Source organism: Macaca mulatta, chromosome 10 (genome assembly GCF_049350105.2).
Source record: "Macaca mulatta isolate MMU2019108-1 chromosome 10, T2T-MMU8v2.0, whole genome shotgun sequence".
Lineage (NCBI taxonomy): Eukaryota > Metazoa > Chordata > Mammalia > Primates > Cercopithecidae > Macaca > Macaca mulatta.
In genome coordinates this window covers 58,352,977-58,370,883 of record NC_133415.1, presented here as the reverse complement: position 1 = coordinate 58,370,883, position 17,907 = coordinate 58,352,977, and the positions used below count along the sequence as shown (strand labels likewise).

The 17,907-nt window shown below is 39.0% G+C and overlaps 1 protein-coding gene and 1 pseudogene across 2 annotated transcripts in view; one reads left to right on the top strand and one right to left on the bottom strand.

Annotated features, from left to right (window-relative positions):
- Positions 1-10,829: 10,829 nt before the first annotated feature.
- Positions 10,830-11,419, bottom strand: LOC144332015 (cyclin-dependent kinase 2-associated protein 2 pseudogene; annotated as a pseudogene).
- A 3,872-nt stretch (positions 11,420-15,291) lies between these two features.
- LOC114670418 (POTE ankyrin domain family member G-like) overlaps positions 15,292-17,907 on the top strand; it is a 30,280-nt gene continuing 27,664 nt past the window's right edge. The window contains exons 1-2 of one of the 2 annotated variants that reach the window (XM_077949098.1): positions 15,292-15,471; positions 15,583-15,812. In XM_077949098.1, coding sequence (XP_077805224.1) covers positions 15,292-15,471; positions 15,583-15,812 — 410 coding nt within the window. Of the gene's footprint in view, positions 15,813-17,907 lie in introns of both variants that reach the window. The other variant, XM_028828083.2, reaches the window with a different exon arrangement.

Here is a 17,907-nt window from a genome sequence, read left to right as displayed (position 1 = left end):
TAATTAACAGCACATTTCATCTGTCAAGCAACATTTTTGAACCGTAGCAGAAGAACTGAAACAATGAGGAAAAGGAAAAGAATGATATGCCCATGCTAATACAAGAAAAACCTCCTTAATTTTCAAGATTTAATTGGTCGATTCCTGGAGGTTTTGGAGTCCTTGTCACTTCAATTATTTCAGTATAGGCTGGAAATACATTTATAGTACAAGGCTTTAAATATCTGTGGGATAAATTCCTAATAAGTACTCAGACCACTTTTCATAATGCTAATTTTGTATACACTTTGAAAGAAACTTGTAATTAGAGCTGGGGTTAGGGTAAGACAAAGATATAACAAGTTCATTATATGAATTACTGCTTTTAAATACACAACAAAATTGTTTGCATTAATAATATTTGATTTAATTTCCATAGCAGAATTTCTTGTATTTATTAGTTAATTTTTATTTATTCATCTGTTGCTTAACAATGTTCTTGTTCATTAAAAATAGGTTTAACATTACTCCAGTAAAACCTATATTCTGTTCTTCAAGTTTATGACCATTTTCAATTATGTATTCTGTACAGATGTCAGAGTGACTTTTACAAAACACAAAATAACTATGTCAGTCTTCAGCTAAAAATTATACAACAGCTCCATATAGTGTTTCAGATAAAGTTTAAATATGATAACTGGGACACAAAACAGTTCATGATCTAGCCCTTGATGTCTGAGCAGTACTGATTTGACAACCACTAAGGGAAAATTAGTATGCCAAAATATACTGTGCCAAACCCCACTATTTTTGCCATTTACACTAGGCAGGTCTCATTTTTTTCTGGTCTGTTCTCATAACTGCATCATCTTTATCCTGAGGGCTTACCCTGACTTTCAATTGAATTCTAATTATGCCTTTCCATCTGTAGAATTTTTAATACAATCTTCAGCATTTTGCAGTATTCTGTGGTTTGGCTTACGTTTGCCTCTTTGAGGTTTTTCCATGGCTGGCTACCCCAGTATAACTCATGACCCTTTGTTCTTGCCTCCAGACCACACCCATGACATTCACTTACAAGGGGGCATTTAAATGTTATTGTTTCAGCCTCATCTTTCTACTTGCACCTCAACTTCAATTGCACAGCAGATATTACTTCTTGAATTTTAAATTCTTCTTCTCAACTTTTAAAAATAAATCTTTGTTAATCTCACTCTCTTGAAAACATTTTTTTCCTTCTCTCTCCAGGGCAATCTACTTGCTAGCTACATCAATAACTTTCTTAAGTAGACACCGACTTTGTTTCTTCTTTTAATAAATATTTATTGAGCACCTATGTTTTATATCTTTTTGGGAGTGACACTGTGGAGAGTTAATTCATCAAATCCCCATCCAGTGAATTTTGTATTTCAAAGTGTGTTAGACTTGGCATACCTCTGAATTAAATACACATGTTCCTACATGGGTTTATGATAATACAGTTCAAAGGCAGATTGCAGAGTCTGAAGGCCTCTGTCTTATCTCTTATTAATCTATTATAAATAAAAATATCTTTCTAATGATATTGTATAAGTGATGTGTGTTAGTTTCTCTATATTAATATATATTTTATAGTTGGATTTGGGATTTGGAATAAAGGTAAATATAATTAGACTTTATATAAAGCCTCTACCAATAATATAATGCTCAGGACTAAAGAAGCTGTCATTCTAGGTTAGAATTTGCAAGTCCAAATGACAAAATAAGTGCTATTTATTTATGTAAAAACTTGTAAATTGCAAATACAAAAAGACTTAGTGATAGTGATTAAAAATCAGAGGTTTTACATAAAAAACTGATATTCTAAATTCAATCCATTAGGTTGTATTCTTTCATATATGAGACATGATAATAGAAGAAACAAAACAGAAACAGAGCAAAATAAAATATGTACTTTTACTTGTAGTATGCTTTTAGGATAATTTTGAAGCTCTACTCTGATAGTTTTTTGCATGTCTAAAGTTCTCCTTTAAAATAAATTTACTTGGGCTAAGAATTTTTTAAATCAAGAAGTACATACTCATTGATAGTTTTTATGTAACCTTAAGATACCAATGAAATGACATGAATACATTTGTAAAATGTGCCCAAATATAAAAGATAGAAGTCACATGTCCATTAAAAAAAATGGAAGTATTAAAAGACTGAGAGCTTATCTGTTCTGAATCATTCAGGAGGTAGAGCCTATCCATTTCAGTTTAGATGGCTAATACGCAGGGAAAGAGGTGGCCTGATATTTAACTCCCTTATGAAAGCATGGTCAGTACATTAATATATAATCCTCAGGCACATAGAGTATTAAAGGTAGGCAATGTACAAGGAGGATTGACTCAGACAGGCTTAGTGGAAAACCCATTATATACCACTTAAAAATTTGTGCACATTTGGCAAATTGGTTGAATTCCCAATCCATTTATTCATGCAGCGAACAGTAACACTTACATTGTCAGAATCTGTCCAATTGGAGCTCATACTCTGGCAGGAAAAAAAAAAGATTTGAATAATTTAGTGCAGTTGTGATGAGCATTATGACAGGGTAGAGCATAATATTCTCATGGAAGAAAAAAAGGAACCAGCAGAGTCAGTGTCCTCATTTGTAAAATGCATTTAATAGATGTAGTATACCTAATTCATAAGGCTACAGGATGATTTTTAAAATGACTGTATATAATGCAGAATATTTTAACATCTTTCACTTGGTAGCTAATTACAATCCTTTCTAAATGTAAAACATATAAATTATCAAAATGTGAGAATGAGATTTAGACAGCCGAGATAAAATCGTCAGTTAATAACTATTATGACTCAGAGGTGCATATTTCTGCTTTTCAGTGGAGACTCGGGGTGCCCTCGCCATTGGTTCCTTTAGCCTTAACAGCAGAGGTTTTTTCTTAGGGTAATTAAGACTGGGCACGTATCATAGTTAATATTCATTGATAAATTAGGTAAGTAAAACATAGAAAAAAAGCTGAACTCATGAGAAAAATTTGAGAAGACAGCACATAAACAGGACTATAATTCACAATAACTTAGGTTTTGCTAGAAAAAGAATCTCAAAATCTCAGTGACTTAATAAAGATTCAATTGGGCTACATATTTATGAAGAGTTGAGACACTGCAGAGTGCAAAGTAATCAGATTCCACCCCAGTGGAGTTTGTATTCCAATAACATGTCAGACTTCTCATACTTCTAAATCAAATATGTATGTTCTTAGATAGGCTTATGAAGATGCACTCCAATAGCAGATTGAAGAGCTTCAATTCCTTTGTCTTACCCTTATTAAGCTACCTATAAGTGAAAATAACATTCTATTGCAGTGTAAGTGATATAAGTTATACATCTCTGTATTAATATATATGTTAATTTGCTCCATATATTCTTTAATCTGGGACACAAGCTGAAAGGATAAGAAATTTCAGTTATTAAAGTTTGTATACCCAAAGGTGGCACACATAATTTTCCTTCATATTTCATTAGCTAAAACAATCCATATGGTCAAGGCTTTGTCCTTTCAGATAAAACATAAAATTAACTCCAAAGCTAGGAAGAAAATAAGTATAAACAATATTTGTCTAACATAAAATTATAAAATTTTCAGTGTCTAAACTAACCAAATCTACCTCATTTCATGAGGTATAAAATGTACTTTAGTATTATTTCTTTATAATTTGTTAAGTATTTATGATTTTAAAGGCATGCAGAAAAAATGAAATAGAAATCTCAAGTTGCTCTGGAGCCACAAAAACAGAGTCCACATGTTCCATATGGCATATGGTACTTGCATTGAGGATATCAATGGTCGACATTAGACATGATGTATGCACATGACTTTGGGAAAATGTTGTATTTATAGAAGGTATAAAATCTTTTTCCTCTGACTTTCTTTTATAATCTTTTCAAATCAATAAGGCTGAATTATAATCATATTTTATAAATAAACTTAAATTTGAGCTCCAGTTATATAATAAATTCATTTGAGGTAACGCATTATGAAGGTATGGAACAAATATATTTAAATAAAATTAAAATGCTACTACTAATAATTATTATTATTTTGAGATGAAGTTTTGCTCTTGTTGCCCTGGCTGGAGTGCAATGGTGCGATCTCGGCTCATGGCAATCTCTGCCTCCCAGGTTCATGCGATTCTCCTGCCTCAGCCTCCCGAGTAGCTGGGATTACAGGCATACACCACCTCGCCTGGCTAATTTTTGTATTTTTAGTAGAGTCGGGTTGTCTCCATGTCGGTCAGGCTGGTCCCGAACTCCCGACTTCAAGTCATCTGCCCACCTTGGCCTCCCAAAGTGCTAGGATTACAGGTGTAAACCACTGTGCCCGGCCAAAATTATTTTTAAAAGAAAATACTAATAAAAAGAAACAATCGATATTAAATAAAATTTAACTATTAACTATAAATATGTTTCAAGAGATTTGAGTGAAAATACCATTCTATGTTAAAATAAAAAATATAACGTTCGATAAATATAGTAATAAAATGTTCTCAAAGGTTCAAGGGGCTAAAACTAATTAACAAAAGTTAATTATAAACATCTTAACATTTATCTAATTACCTGAAATAGAAACTTCTGTTCATTCCTGTATTTCTCCATTTTCCCCATTTCTAATGTCTACTTCTATTCATTTTGTATTTACTTGTATTGAGACCATTTAAAGAGGATATGCCAGGTGCTCAGAAAGCCAAGAGCTGAATGTAAGCGTTCTAGAATCTATCTGAACTTAATTTTGTCTAAGATTTTTTTAATGTTTGAAAATTTGTTCAACTGGGCATACTAAGAGGAAACATCAGGGGCAAAGGGGATTTGGATTAAACAGATCTAACAGGATTCTTACTGAAGACAGGCCAAGCTGGTCAGAAATCATCTGGAGGGTGGTGGGAGATAACAAATTTGATCAGATATCAAAGGTGATCAGTATTGAGAGTGGGGGATTCTTTGCAAGTTTCTTCCTAAACCTGAGAGATGTGGGCCAGACTAGGAAGAACACTGAAGACTGAGGCCTAGAGGAGGCCTAGAGGATCCTGACTAGAGTTTGCACAAGGGGAGAGGCTTTGTCAATATAAACATGCATTCAGCAATATTACTGAGTACTGATGCATGCATATAAAAATACTGAAAGGAAATATAAGAAAATGTTTAAAAAATTGTTAGTGGCTTTATTTATCTTATGTAATTTAAATATATATATAAAATTAAGGTATACTTTGAACACAAACTAACACATTCAAAGAGTTAAGTATACATATGATAATACATAATAGTTACAAAATAAGCAAGGTCTTCCTGCAACGATTTTAGAATTTCCAAGGTTTATTATTTAGCATTTTATTAGCAGCCTGTAACTTCTTCTGCTGCCCATTCATTGCCCATTTTATCAAAAATTCCTGAAGTGGATGCATTGGAATGGAAGAAACACTGACTCTTTCCTTCAAAGAAGGAAACAAAAAACCTTGTTTGACAACCCTGGTCAAACAAGACAAGGATCAAGTGGCCAGTGGTAAAGAAAGTTGGTCAAACTAATGAACGACATTTTAGATTAAAAGTGACTTTTATTTAACCCAATTATTCTTACCCTATGCTCACAAAGTTGAGTTTAAGGTAGTTCAATGCAGACGGTCACTCCATTCCAAAGCCTGGGTCCAAATACCCTGTTTCCAGGAGGAGCCAGCTTTCTTCAGAAGGTGGCAAGAGCATTGCAAAGTACTGAGGAAAACTTTCTTTAAAGTATCTTTTTTCATCATTCCATATTTTTGCTCTTTATAGTTGCAACTGCTCTCCTTATACATGTCTCTTTTGAGACTTCTCACTTCTCTAAGGTGCTATTTTCCCTCCTCATCTATTTTTTTATATGTAGCGTGTCCCTCCTTATTGTGCTGAAAAGGCTTCTGACTTGCTGTTCTTGCCAGGAAACATTTCTGCAGTGCGTATGGGAGTGGAACGACTTACAGAGTGTCAGGGCAAGTCCTTACATTTGTTTCATGCTTAGGACACAACACAGAAGATAATTTTCTAAGTTAAAGATTGTATGATTTTTGTCTTGACTTCAGAAACTGGTCATACTTTTTACTTTAGTTTCTAAGAACCTCAGAGCTGAACTTGAAACAACTTTAATAAATCCAATGAGACATTTGTTATTTATCCTTTTTAAAAAAGACTTCTCTAATTTAAATCATTTCATTATTGCTCTAAATTTGCCGGGTTCATTTTAGAGTTTTATAAACTGTTTTAAAACTAGTTTACGGCCAGGAGCGGTGGCTCATGCCTGTAATCCCAGCACTTTGGGAGGCCAAGATGGGAGGATCACGAGGTCAGATCAAGACCATCCTGGCTAACACAGTGAAACCCTGTCTCTACTAAAAAATACAAAAAATTAGCTGGGCATGGTGGCAGGCGCCTGTGGTCCCAGCAACTCGGGAGGCTGAGGCAGGAGAATGGTGTGAACACCAGAGGCAGAGCTTGCGGTGAGCCGAGATGCGCCACTGCACTCCAGCCTGGGCAAGATCCAGACTCCGTCTCAATAAATAAATAAATAAATAAATAAATAAATAAATAAATAAAATAAAAATAAAAATAAACTAGTTTACATTAAGTTGGAATAAAGTTAACCAAATTAATACAAACATGTTTTATTGCACTTCTCTTTATTCACAGATATGGCCTTTTATTCTTTTATTTACAAATGAAATGTTTGTGACAACCCAGGTGAAACAAGTCTATTGGTACCATTTAATAAACAGCCTGTGCTCACTTTGTGTCTTGGTTTCACATTTTGGTATAATCCTCACAATTTTTTAAATATTTCATTATTATTATATTTGTTATGGTGATCTTTGATCAGTGATCATTAATGTTATGGGAGGCGGAGTTTGCAGTGAGCAGAGATCACTCCATTGCACTCCAACCTGGGCAACAGAGTGAGACTCCATCTCAAAAAAAAAAAAAAAAAAGTTTTTATATGTAGGGTACAAAATAATATCTGACCTTAAGGTGTGTGCAGATTTTCCCGAATTAATTAAGACTTAAATATTAACACGAGTGATTGTTTTTGTTACAATCACCAGGTTCGATACTTTCCCCAGAAAAAAAGCATATACAAAATTTTCACATAATTTAAAAAATCCACAGATATGCAGCTATGGATTCAGTTTATGGATCAATAATTCAGCTCTTCAGAAGTAAAAGATGACATGAGAAAATATCTGATATTGAGGTGGCAAGGAATAATAATGTGGAAATGTACCTTGTTAAAAAGTGCAGACAGTTATGCCTATCTAAGACATTGTGTATTACTGAGATGCATCCATGTGCCGAGTGAGAAGACTTGTAAGAATCCGTTTGGGAATAATGAGAACATGAGCATTCCCTTCCCTACCTCCACCACTCCCCTCCTGCCATTTGGATGTTGTGAATTTACCAAACACGGTGGTTTAGGTCACTTTTATTATTTCAGAAATTCCAGATACTTTACTATTCCTATTAAGTAGCCCTCGAAGGGACGTTTTCCATTAATTAACGTGTAATACGAAGAAAAGACCAATGTATGTGATCTGTAGTGCATAGTAATAATACAATCTGAATAATACATTTAAAATTTTTACTCCACTTTCCAAGTAGTAAAGCATTGATTCTAAATATATTCTCTATTTGTCAAAACAAATAGAAATTATTTAGTGTTTCATTTAGAAAAGAAATTAATTAATGATGTCTCTAAGTTAATTTTTTACTTCTTTCCCCCATATCGTTTTTATATTATATAAGAGAGCATATTTTTCTGCTCTATCCTGGAATTAATAAACAAAATATAAAGTATGATATTTAACCCAAGGCTACCACATTTTATTCAGTGTGTTTAGTAGGCTCTCATATATCTGGAAAAGAAAACTTAAGATACAAACATAACCAAACTAAAATAACATCTTTTTTTCTTCTATTTACTTTACTTCTTGAATCCAATGATATAATATGGCTTCATCTACCTCTGAGAATACACTTAAAACTACAGAAGCAAATTAACATTCTCCCGATTCACAGGTAGTGCAATATTGAAGATTTCATCTCGTTGAACACATGTTGGATCAAATTTACAATACTAAAGCGCTCTTCTAAATACTGCAATGTGTAGATGGAAGACGAGCTAGTCAGGTGGCAGAGTGAACATCATGCTGGTAGGCCTTTTCAAGCTGTCACTTGCAAGATGTTTGACTGCTGAGAATGTTAGCCATAATTAATCACAGAGATAGGAGGCTACAAATGCGTGAGGTAATGTTCAAACGCATGGAATGAACACTAGTCATGGTAAAAGAAAACAGATGTGACCGCATTGCTTTGAGAAAATTTAGAGAATATTTTGGGTCACACGGATACATTTCTGCCTTATTTGTGAAATGTATTCAATGAAGTTACATCACACATGTAGACTTCCAGATCCTGTGTCTAATATACTTTCCTTGGCTTTGTGGGAGAACACATATTCTAATGAAGCCCATTTTAAGGCAAATATTTTTTGAAAATCTGAAACTGATAGATATATGTATGCAGGATTCCTTCTTATATGTTTTTTATAAACAGTGAGGTGGTATTTCTCCTTTAGTGTTTAATGTGTTTCATCACATAATGTCCTAGAAGTTTTATCAAATTTTTCTGTCCAGCTTTTGAAGGTGTGTGAGAGCGAAAAAAATGCAGTCTGCTGCTTCACTAATAAAACTAGGACAAAGGCCATTCCGACTGAAATATGTGAAACACTCACTTTTATTCATTTCAAGCATTTTAAACCTCTAAATTTGGACTTGAATAAAGACACTTCATAGAAAAACAAATATTTTTTATTTTTTAAATCTTTATAACTTTTAATAGTTTACAGCCACAGTGGCAGCTTTTATATGTGTACATGCATTTAAATACAGTTTCGTACCACAAATAGCCATGTGGAAAAATATCTGCCTCTAGGCAAAAAAAAAAAAAAAAAAAAAAAAAAAAAAAAAAAAATTGCCACTACATAAACACCTTTAAGTAATACTGAAAATAGACATGAGGTAATTTTTTATCTAAAGTGACTGTAGCCTATATTAAGACATATTCACTGTAACAATTCAAGTTTTAAAATCCTTGTTTTATAACTCAAAAATGTGTCCTTTTTGGAAAACATCTTTACATTTATCGCTATTGTACATTTATTTGGTAGGAAACAGGGATGTTTGATGTCTTGCAATGATAAAACGATCATATTCAATAGAAAATTATCTGACATTCTGCATAACTTCTGAACATTCTATAAGACAATTACAGAAGTGAAAAACCAATTTGTAGATGACTGAATGAGTACGACCATTTAATAAATGTGAATAAAGGCATTTCAGAACATTTTAATGTACACTGCACTTTCCGATAGTAAGATTTTAGGTTAAAATAAGATTATACTTTAAAAAGTTGACCATTTTGAAAAAAATCATATCACTGTTGGCAATGCCATTTTCATACTTGAGATGCTAGTCCAACATATTGCTTATCCATTTGCTTCTGTTTGATTTTATTGTTATTACATTCATGATAATGCTAAAATACACACACACACAATTACTTGGGTTTTTTTTTTTTTTAATAAAAAGCCCAAAGAGAAATGTTGACAACGTTCAGTTGAAATTTTGAAACTGGGTTTTATAATTCTGACCACACAGCAAAAGCTGAAATGGTCTATGAAGATGTAGTTTTTGAAATAATGAAGCAAGTAGTAAAACTGACAAAACCGAGTGAAAATTATACAAGGAAACACAATAATAAGTTAATGAATGAAGTATATATAATACAGTTTTTCTTCATGTTGACAAGACATCATTTAATCCTTTTAAATATTTTCCCTTCTCTTATAAATAAATAAGCTTATTTGTTAATACTTTGTCTAACTCTAACTTTTATTCTGTTACCAATGTCAGTAATACTTTATTTTTCATTATTTGTCTTATAAAGTGACTTCTGATCTTGCTAGTTTGTTTAAACTATCACAAGGTCAGAAAACCAAACACTGCATGTTCTCACTCACAGGTGGGAATTAAACAATGACAACACTTGGACACAGGGCAGGGAACATCACACACCACGGCCTGTCATGGGGTGGGGGGGTGGAGAGGGATAGCATTAGGAGAAATACCTAATGTAAATGAGGAGTTAATGGGTGCAGCAAACCAACAGGGCATATGTGTACATATGTAACAAACCTGCACGCTGTGCACATGTACCCTAGAACTTAAAGTATACTAAAAGTAAATACGTAAATAAAATAAAATAAAAAATAAATACAAACATTAATCATAAGTAAATGAAATATCTGATGATCTCATTATATCTGGTAGTAATGTCATCTAAGTATTTAAATATTCATCGATATATTCCTTTGCTAAATTTCCTTTTATTTCTCTTTTATATTAAACTTTTTTTAGAGAGCACAACTCCAAATCGTCTTTTATTAATATAGAAAGATCATATTTAGCAAAAGACACAAGGCAGGGAAGTGTCAGGCCTGAGGCCTGAGCCCGTGCTGAGGGAGAAGGGGGCTCGGGGCACGAGGGAGAAGTGCTGGGAAGGGCTGAGTGGTGGGGGCCGCAGAAAGTTCCAGTGGGCAACACTGTGGGCAGGTCATGGGGGGGACTCACCGGGACCTCGCTGCTAACTCTTGTTGCGTTGGCGGGGTGGGGTGGGTGGAAGGGAGGATCCTTAGTGCTGCCACCTGGAGTGAGAGCCGCCCCTTGGTTCCTGGAGGGCACCATCAAGGGACACAGGACAAGAAACCCAGGATGATTAGTGCAGCTAGGGATGAGGGCCAGGGAGAAGCAGGTGCTCTGGAGTGGCCGGGAAAAGTCCAGACACAGAGGCTTAGGAGCTTCCTGTTAAGTGCGTGGGTTCCGCCCTGTCTCTGCCAGGCACTCTGACTAGGGATGGATGATCTCTCTCTTCAGGTGCTCCGTGGTGCTCTTGCTGCCAGCGAAGGTGGTCCGGATCCCTTTGCCCATCTCCCCTGTGACCGACAGCAGTTCCGTGTGGGTGCTCTGGGAGCCCTGGGCGCCAGGTGGTTTCAGGACCTGCACGCAGCCGATGGAAGGCGGTCCAAAGTCGTTAAACGGCGGTCTGAAAGGGGCAGCGGCTCCTGGCACTGAGCCCGACAGGGACGGGACGCTTCCTGTAGAGACCGGGGTGCCTGGCCCGGGGATGCTGGAGCGTGGGGTGCTGCTGGGGGCAGTTGTGATGGGTTTGTAGGACATCCTCAACTCCTGGGCGCTGCGGAGCCAGCAGGCCGCTCCTCCGGGGTTGGCTGCCTGGCCGCTCAGCCGAGATCTGATTTGCAAGCTGGCTGCACGCCCCCTACTAAATCTGTGTTGAACTTTTTAACTGCAATTTTTATTAATCTAAATACAGTTCAGATATTCTCGATGAAAATTTCACATTTGAGTTGAGATGTACTAAAATGTAAAATACACAACGGATTTCAAAGATTTCATATGAAAAAATAATGCAAACTATCTCTAGTAATTTTTACAATGATTACATGTTGACACAGTATTTTGGGTATATTGAGTTAAAATATGCAATTATTTTTTAAAAAAATGTATGCTACATTTTTGTTCAAAAATTTAAATAAACTATGAAATTACTTCTTGGGATAGAAAAGGGGACATTATTAAATATTTACCTAAATTTTTTTCAAAAATGTATCTTTAACAAAAACACATTTTCAAACAAAACAGAAGTATTTTAATTTTGAATAGGTAAAATAAACTTATTCCTGTTGAAATTCAATCCTGGCATGATTTCTTTTTTATGCATTTGAGGACTCTGTTTATAACCCAGATAAAACATAAAGCTTATGAAACTCCTCTGAGAATATCGAACAAAAATTACCTGTATAGATATCAGGGTGCAGATGATGCTGAGGCCGGGCTGGCTGAAGAAGAGCAGGATGAACATGCTGTACTGGCACAGGGGCTGGCCCCAGGTCACCCGCCCTTCATGTACGTGGCGATGGTCACCTGGCTCACCAGCAAAGTGAACAACAGGTCGGTGGCGGCCAGCCGCATACCAGTGTGTAGAAGGCGGTCTCCTTCTGCGCCTTGTGCAACTTGCACAGCAGCACGATGGCCACCAGGTTGCCCCCCCACCCCGAAAATGGACGGTCCCAGGCTGTCCAGCAGATTGGGCTCCAGATGAGGGACACATTGACCTGGGAAGGGGTTAACATGACGGTGGCTGGTGGTGTGCAGCCCTGGAGTGTGAAGCTGAGTATGGGGTGATAGAAGAGAGACAAAGCCGCCGTGAGTGAAATGACCACCTGCAGGATGTCAGACCTGCACCCCAGGAAACGGGATGCTAACATGACAAGGGAGGATCTCAGTCCCATCCTCTGGATTGCAACCACTTACCAACTGCAGCCACCCAAATCTCCAGGCTCCCTCTGCTCTGCTCCTGCCTGCGGCACACCATTGCTGATCTTAATATTTATAAACTGAGCCTCCCATTCCTCTTCCTCCCCCCCCCCCGCCCCCCAAGCCTATCTCACTACTTTGACAAGAGCCATCTTCAGGGAAAGGTAACTCCCTACTATTATTCCTGACAGATTCTGAGTTAATAAAATGCTCACGGAAACCCTGGAAGACAATTTGGAGAGTGTTCTCTTTCCTCCCTGGCTCCGCCGGCAGTGCCCCATCTCCATGCCTTCTACCCAATGGCCCAAATCCCATGTCACGTGTAGCGGCCCCAGTGGTGGCCTCTGCACGACCCCCCATGGTCGGCCCTCAGCTGTCCTGGACCAGTCTCCATCCTGCCTTAACCTCGTCCCGCTCAGCCTGGAAGGTGCCAGGGCTTTTGCTTCTGAGAGCCGGATCTCAGTGGCTGCCGATTTAGGGATCTGAGGTCAGAGTGGCCAGTTTTCAAAAACGTGGGATACAAGAGGGCCAGCGGGATGGATCTGGAAAGAACAGTGCTGGGTTACTCGTTGGATTTTTTTCCTTCCTTCACACATGAGTCCCAGCTTTTCTGTGCCCGCCGGTGTAGGCCGCTGGAGGACAGCGTCCAGGTGTGCGCTGCAAGCGCAGGTGGCACGGAGCCTGAGTCCCGGCTCTGGCCGCCCTCTGCCCCAGCCGCTAGCAGCGTCAGCAGCTACTGAGGTTGGCGGCTGCCACTCACTGGCATTTATAAAGTACTCCACCCTTGGCTGGGCGTGGAGGCTCACGCTTGTAATCCCACCACTTTGGGAGGCCAAGGCGGGTGGATCACCTGAAGTCAAGAGTTGGAGACCAGCCTGGCCAATATGGCAAAACCCTGCCTCTACTAAAAACACTAGAATTTGCCGGGTGTGGTGGCGGGTGCCTGTAATCCCAGCTACTTGGGAGGTGGAGGCAGGAGAATCGCTTGAATCCGGGAGGCGAAGGTTACAGTGAGCTGAGATCAGGGCATTGCATTCCACCCTGGAAAAAATAAGCGAGACTCTGCCTCAACAAAACAAAACAAAAACAAAACAAAACAAAAAAACCCCCCTGCTCCTCCACACCCTAGCATCAGAATACAGCAGAACATTTAGGTACCCACAGAACATAAACCAAGATGGTCTGTATCCTGGATTTTAACAAACATTAGAGTTTTAAAAGAACTGAAATCATGTAGAATGTATCTTCCAGCCAAAACGGCATCCAATTAAAAATAAAAAAGTAAGATAATAGCAAAATCTTAAATACTTGAAAGATAAGCAGCACACATTTTAGTTTTGTTGGGTTTTTTTTTTTTCATTTTTATTTATTTTATTTTAAGTTCTGGGGTACATGTGCAGGATGTGCAGGTTTGTTACATAGGTAAATTTGTGCCATGCTGGTTTGCGGTACCTATCAACCCATCGCCTCGGCATTAAACCTAGCATGCATTAACTATTTTTCCTGATGCTCTTCCTCTCCCTCCTCAATCCAGGGGCCGCATTGTGTGTTGTTTCCTACCCTGTGTCCATGTGTTCTCATTGTTCAGGTCCTGCTTATAAGTGAGAACATTAGGTGTTTCGCTTTCTGTTTCTGCATTAGTTTCCTGAGGATAATGGCTTCCTGTTCCATCCATGTCCCTACAAAGGACATGATCTCATTCTTTTTTTATGGCTGCATAGTATTCCATGTTGTATGTGTACCGCATTTTCTTCATCCAGTCTATCACTGATGGACATTTGGATTGATTCTATGTCTTTGCTATTGTGAACAGGGCTAAACAGCAAGCACACTCTTAAGGGAAACATCTCAAGGGAAACAATTAAATATATTAAAGTGAATAAAAATACAACACATCAAAGTTGATTTAACACAGGTAAAGCCAGTGCTGACAGTAAAATGTATTTCACTAAATGTGTATAATGGAAAAGTAGAAATTTCTCAAATAAAAATTTCAGCTATCACATCAAGAAAGTAGAAAATAGTAGCAAAATAAAATCAAAACAAATATAAGAAAGAAGCCCGAGCTCTGAGCGGCAGCCGTGGCCACCGGCAACAGCACTGCCACCAGTGCCTTGTGGGCTTTCCTCAGAGGAGCCTGTCAGCATCCTCCAGTTCCAGGCGCTCTAGCCCCAGTCCTGCTTCAAGAGGCTTTTTCCAACCAGAGGCCTCTCCTTGATGGCCTGAAGGCTCGGCCAATTCCCACGAAGTTTGCCGGGAACGCAAGGCTGTCACTGATATTCGTGGCACCAAGACTTGTGCGCAGGTTGCATACATCGGCCACTGTCTGTGCCACGTGCAATGACGGACTGAGGCGCGCACACCGCACGCGCACGCGCACGCGCATAACGGCTTGGCTTGCCTGTAACGGCTAGGCCTGGCTCTGCGTTCCTGGCTTGGCTCCGCGTTCCTCGCTTGGCTGGGCGTTAATCGCTTTGCCCGGTGTTTCTCGCTTGGATTGGCGTTTCCTCCCTCGCATTCCTTTGCTGGGCTTGACATTTTCTCTGCTGGGCTTGGCATTCCCTTGGCTGGGTTGGGTGTTTCCTTTGGGCGGTGGGGGGCGGGGGTTGGCCCTTCCTGGGGGGGGCGTGGGGTCACCCCGGGTGGGCGTGGGCTTTCCCCGGGTGGGTGTGGATTTTCCCTGGGTGGGGTGGGCCGGGCTCCAGTGCTGGGGTTGGCAGGTTTTGGCTGGGATTGACCTTTCTCTTCAAACAGATCGGAAACCCAGAGTTTCCTGCTAGTTGGTGAAACTGGTTGGTAGAGGCGATCTGCTCGCTACTACCGGCCTCCCCTGGCTGTTCAAAGCAGATGGTGGCTGAGGTTTCTTCAATACCCGCTGCCTCCGCTGTGAAGAAGCCATTTGGTCTCAGGAGCAAGATGGGCAAGTGGTGCTGCCACTGCTTCCCCTGCTGCAGGGGGAGCGGCAAGAGCAACGTGGGCACTTCTGGAAACCAGGAGGACTCCGCTATGAAGACACTTAGCAGCAAAGTGGCCAAGTGGTGCTCCCACTGCTTCCCCTGCTGCAGGGGGAGTGGGGAGAGCAACGTGGGCCCTTCTGGAGACCAGGACGACTCCGCTACGAAGACGTACAGGAGCAAGATGGCCAAGTGGTGCTGCCACTGCTTCCCCCGCTGCAAGGGGAACGGGGAGAGCAACGTGGAAGCTTGGGAAGACTACGACGACAGCGCCTTCATGGACCCCAGGTACCACGTACGTGGAGAAGATCTGGACAAGCTCCACAGAGCTGCCTGGTGGGGTAAAGTCCCCAGAAAGGATCTCATCGTCATGCTCAGGGACACTGACGTGAACAAGACGGACAAGCAAAAGAGGTAACCGGGCCTGGGCTGGGAGGAGGCGGGACGTGGGGGGATGATGGGGACATACCCTCCTGACTGGGTAGGGGTCCTGGCTTTCTCTTCCTCCGCAGGCCTCACACCACCCTGGGTGTGGAAACCTCAGAGAGGTCAGGGCACAGGCCCTTTACGAACAGCAACACAGAAACAAAACTTTAGCTGATTTCCAATCCGATTATAATTTCCCTCACAGAACACTAATAGACTGTTTTAAAGTGACTTAACTCGCAAAATTAAATCCATGCAGCAGATTATTTTTAATGTACATATTTAAAAACAATGTTCTATACATTATAGAAAGGTGTATATTGAGAACTAAGTCCCATAATGTATCAACTTCTGGGCTAAATATTTTTCAATTAAAATCCAATATGGATTTTATATCAATGTACCCTATGTAAATATGTCCTTTACTGAGGAACCTTACAAGGAAACTGAAATGGGAAGATGGTTCGTGTCCTTGAATAGGAAGATTCATTTTTCTTAAGATGTGAGCTTTTTCTGTGTTTATCACTTTTACATAAGCCAAATAAAAATAGCAGTTTTAGCATTTTTAAACTGCACATCCTGTATTTTATTGCTGTAATAAATTAATTTTTTGTCACAGAATGGAAAAAGACTTGCTTTTCCAGATATCAAAATGTGAATGTGCTATTTCCACAAATTGTTTACTAACAGCTGAAAATATATCAATGAATAGAACAGAATAGGAAATCCAGAAATACCCAAATATATGTAAGAATTTAGCACTTGATAATGGTGATGTTTCATATTGATAAAGCAAGATTAATCATTAATAAATGAAATGCATGCTGTTTGGAGAAAACTAGCTAGATTTTTATGTCACAAAAGTAATTTCCTGGAGTATAGATTAAAAATTTTAGATATACAAAAGGAGAAAAGTACCAGAAGAAAACACAAAAGCCTATTTATATATGCAACTATTTATTTATTTATTTATTTTTCTGGGACAGAATCTCACTCTGTTGCCCAGGCTGGAGTGCAGTGGCGCAATATCAGCTCACTACAACCTCCGCCTCCCGGGTTCGAGCAATTCTCTGCCTCAGCCTATTGAGTAGCTAGGATTACAGGTGCCCGCCACCACACCCAGCTAATTTTTTGTATTTTCAATAGAGACAGGATTTCACCATCTTGGCCAGGCTAGTCTTGAACTCCTATCCTTGTGATCCAGCCGCCTCAGCCTCCCAAAGTGCTGAGATTACAAGCCTGAGCCACTGAACCAAGCATATATGTGCAGATATAATAAAATAAGCTCAATTTGAGATTGGGCAAGGTACTTTTTTGCATATCTACCAGTGACCTGTGCACATAGGAAAACGTAGTGTTCCTGGTAAGATAAGGAAGTAATTTAATTTAGAAGAGGAATGAAATACTGTTTTCTATTTAAGTTAGAAGAGGAATGAAAGGCCGGCTGCGGTGGCTCACGCCTGTAATCCCAGCACTTTGGGAGGCCAAGGCAGGTGGATTACGAGGTCAAGAATTTGAGACTAGCCTGGCCAGCATGGTGAAACCCCGTCTCTACTAAAAAATACAAAAAATTAGCCAGGCATGGTGGCATGCACCTGTAATCCCAGCTACCCAGGAGGCTGAGGCAGGAGAATTGCTTGAACCAGGGAGGTGGAGGTTGCAGTGAGCTGAGATTGGACCACTACACTCCAGCCTGGGTGATGGAATGAGACTTCATCTCAAAAATAAATAAATAAATAAATAATAAAAATAAATAAATAAAGGAATGAAATACTGTCTTCTATCCACAAAGTTTGTGAGGATGAAGAACAGTGGTACTTATGTAGTTGCTGAAAGTTTAAGCCGCTGCAACTTTTCTAACACACTTTGATGATAAGAACCACATGTTAAAAATGTGTATGCCTTTTACCTATCAACTCTATTATACTGAAATATCTATATGAAATAGACACATATGTTTTTCTTAGTATTGCTTAAAATAGCAGTGTATTAAGAAGAGCTCACATAAAGATTTTATGCAAAAATTTCAGTGCATCCATAGGATGAAATAATATGTAACCATTGAAGGTGTCAGTAGATACAG